The following is a 3,397-nucleotide window of genomic DNA, read 5'->3' on the forward strand; positions in this document are numbered from 1 at the left end:
GCTTACTGAAATCTTTATTATGTATATAAAAAAAAACATGTTCAATCATATGAAAGACTACAAAAAGGATAGATCATTTTAAAATAGACAAGAGATGACACTAATGAATATTTTAAGGATAATGGGGAGATACTCTGTTTTTAAAATTGTATACAGTTTCTATAATATTAATGTCAAGAGTCCTTAACACTTAAATACAATTTTTCCTGCTGTTTGGAAAATGTATTACAAAACATAAACAGAAAAAAATAAAATTTGGGAAGCCTCTGAGGGATACTGGATAGGATGGAAGGAACCAGGGAGTTGCACTGTTTTTCATTAAGTAGGAAAAAAAGAAACAGAACTGTCAGTGTTAATCATCCCGAGAAGAAAAGCAGTCTTCACTCTTAATTTGGATTGATTAGAAACCAGCACTTTATTTGAAAATATTTCAGTGTTTTAGAACAAGATCAACCATTACAAAGCAGGAATTTTACTTTATGACAGAATATTTCGACAGTTGGCTCTCATTGTTACAGCAGTTACATGCAAATACTGAATTAGTAAGTGTTGAACTATCATTTCTTGGAAAAATAAAAAGTGAGATGATGAAAGGCCTGGCTTCACAACATTTTATTCAACCACTCAATATTTAAACTTGTTTTTATGTGCATTTCTGTTTAATGAAAAGTTACCTTTATATACTGTAGAAATATTGAATTCACAAGCAATAAAACTTCTCTTACAGTGTTAGCCTCAATAAAGCCTCGGTTGCCTAGCTTCAGGCCTTCAGAGTTTAATAAAAAGAGCACCTCAGATAACTTTGTAATTTTTGGAGTTGTTTAGTGGTGTTGTTATACAAACAATTAATTCAGTCAAGCTATCATGAAGGAATTCTGTGTGTCAGGTATGTCTCTATGCGCTAGGTGCCTGCCCGCTGGCAACTGTTCCATATTTCAGAACAGATCTGACTCATATGCTTTAGATTAGCCTTTTAAAGAACTTTGTATTCCAGTTTGTCTTGAAAAAGCTGAAGTCTGAGACTGTGTTCTTTTGACTGGCAGATGGCTGCTAACCTCATGAAGAGCGGTGTAAGACTGAATGCCATTTGTCCAGGCTTTGTGAACACACCCATTCTTGAATCCATTGAAAAAGAAGAAAATATGGGCCAATATATAGAATATAAGGACCATATCAAGGCTATGATGAAATTCTATGGAATTTTGGAGTAAGTAAAACTTTTTTTTCACTATGGAACTAAGCATTATCTACACAAGCAATCAATGTTTTAAAGGTTTAAGTTCTAAAAAATAGTATATACCTCAAAGTTTGAAGTGACAAACCTTTTGAAAGGAAAACTAGGCACAAGGCATAGAATTATGTATAAACATTATGGAATTTGCTTTGATCAGCCTTTATTTCCTTATGGAGCTTTCCAATGCAATTATAGTTTACATGCCTAAACTTCAAGCAATAAGCACATAAAACCCCTGTGAAATGTTGTACGGTCCCAAAATTTCAACCACTTTCATAAAAGCAATTGATTACACACACACACACACACACACACACACACACACACACACACACAGAAGACACGCACACACATCCAAAGAACTGTGTCTGAGTTAGAATGGGTAGACCAACACAAATATGAACTCATAGAAACTGTGGCTGTATACACAGGGCTTGGACAGGACTGGGCCACATGGGGTCCCAGCACTGAGAGGGAAAGTAGACAAAAGCTCCCATTACTAACCCTGAAGTTATCTCTAACTAACAACTACTGGCAAATGAAAAAAAAAAAGATCTTCCATAAATGCTATTAATTGACTCTATTCCTCCCCCAATGGTGTTTCTGTCTGGTATGTCTGATGTCAACTGATCTGGTATAGATGAGAACATGATTGTTTTTATCAATATAATTAATGACCTCAAATATATTCCCAAATGATCACTGAGTGTATTAAATAATTTACTCATCATCTCAATGAATAAAGATTAGAGGTAACAATACCTTAAGGAAGTATATTTTCTTATGATCAGGATATGGGTGTGTTAGAAAATAATGTGAAGTTATTTACTTTGATTCTTTAATTTCAAAATACATATGTCTCCTTCATTTTTAGCCCATCAACCATTGCCAATGGATTAATAAACCTCATTGAAGATGATGCTCTCAATGGTGCCATTATGAAGATCACGGCATCGAAAGGAATTCATTTTCAAGATTATGACATCTCTCCATCCTTTGTAAAAGCTCCATGAACCTCCCAAGCATCAGCCATAGCTGAAAATAAGCACAAGTGACTCACTCAGACTGCATCTTTACTAATCTAGTGTTGTCAATGAAATGCCATATGATGAAACCTACCTTCATGTATCTGATGTTAATATTTTTCTAAGTGATTAGTTGTATGGTTAAAGATGTTTGATAAGCTAACAGAAATGCAGTGCAAACCAAAACTGGGTTGTAACCTATATAATCTTAAAGACAAAACAAAGGATATTCAAGAGATATTCTGCCTTTCAGAAAACATATTTATAACAGTGCCTCATAAATATTAATGGTTCTCAGAAAGTCATCTTAAAGGAGATACTTGAATTGTTATTTAAGTCAAAGCAGATTTTAAATGATTCACTTTGTATGTTTGCACTTCAAAAGGGGGAAGCTTCTTTTCAATGGAAATATTTAGTAATAAAAGCTTGTACATGATCTGCAAGCTAAACTTTCCAACTCTTTGAAGTAGTGTTGTATTTGTGGGTCGGTGTTAGGGAATGAGTTCCAGTGTGGCCGTGTCCCAATGACAAGTCTGACATATGGGAATATGATGCTGTTACTAACACTGAAAATTCACAGTTCAGCCCCAAATAAGGAAGATGATTTATTTTTCCTTTCTAATTTAAAATTCATAATGGATTCCAAAACCCTCAGGAATGAAACTTTTAAAAGTCATAGCAAAAGGAGTAGGTGTAAATTTTTATATATATTGTACATGCTTATTATGAAATGATGCAAATGTATTTTCCAGATTATTTCTTTGTTGGTTTGTACCAATTTCAAAAGTGCCTATCTTTCAATAAAACTCTTGTATTCTAATTCACATAAATTGCCTATTCTTTCTTTAACCTTTTTTTTAAATTCCTTTTTTTTAAAATGTGCATTGGTGGCTGTTTGAGCATATGTCTGTGTGAGGGGGCTGGATGCCCAGGAACTGAAGTTATAGACAGTTATGAGCTGCCTGCAAATATGGGTTCTGGGAATTGAACCAGCGTCCTCTGGGAGAGCCAGTGCTCTTAACCTCTGAGCCATCTTTCCTGTCCTGCCTAGTCTTGTATATAAACTTAGTGAGAGGACAAAAGCAAACCTGCCAAAGCCAAAACTTAAATGTATTTGAACATATACTTAAAAGTTCCT

At 34.3% G+C, this 3,397-nt stretch overlaps 1 protein-coding gene across 2 annotated transcripts in view; it reads left to right on the forward strand.

Moving 5' to 3' along the window:
* Positions 1–3,083, forward strand: part of Hpgd (15-hydroxyprostaglandin dehydrogenase) — a 30,298-nt gene extending 27,215 nt beyond the window's left edge. For both annotated transcript variants that reach the window (XM_031339842.1, XM_031339844.1), the window contains 2 exons: positions 1,044–1,207; positions 2,109–3,083. In XM_031339842.1, the coding sequence (XP_031195702.1) occupies positions 1,044–1,207; positions 2,109–2,247 (303 nt within the window). In that variant the 3' untranslated portion in view covers positions 2,248–3,083. The remainder of the gene's footprint in view (positions 1–1,043; positions 1,208–2,108) is intronic.
* The last annotated feature ends 314 nt before the right edge of the window (positions 3,084–3,397 follow it).

This window comes from Mastomys coucha, unplaced genomic scaffold (genome assembly GCF_008632895.1).
Source record: "Mastomys coucha isolate ucsf_1 unplaced genomic scaffold, UCSF_Mcou_1 pScaffold22, whole genome shotgun sequence".
Lineage (NCBI taxonomy): Eukaryota > Metazoa > Chordata > Mammalia > Rodentia > Muridae > Mastomys > Mastomys coucha.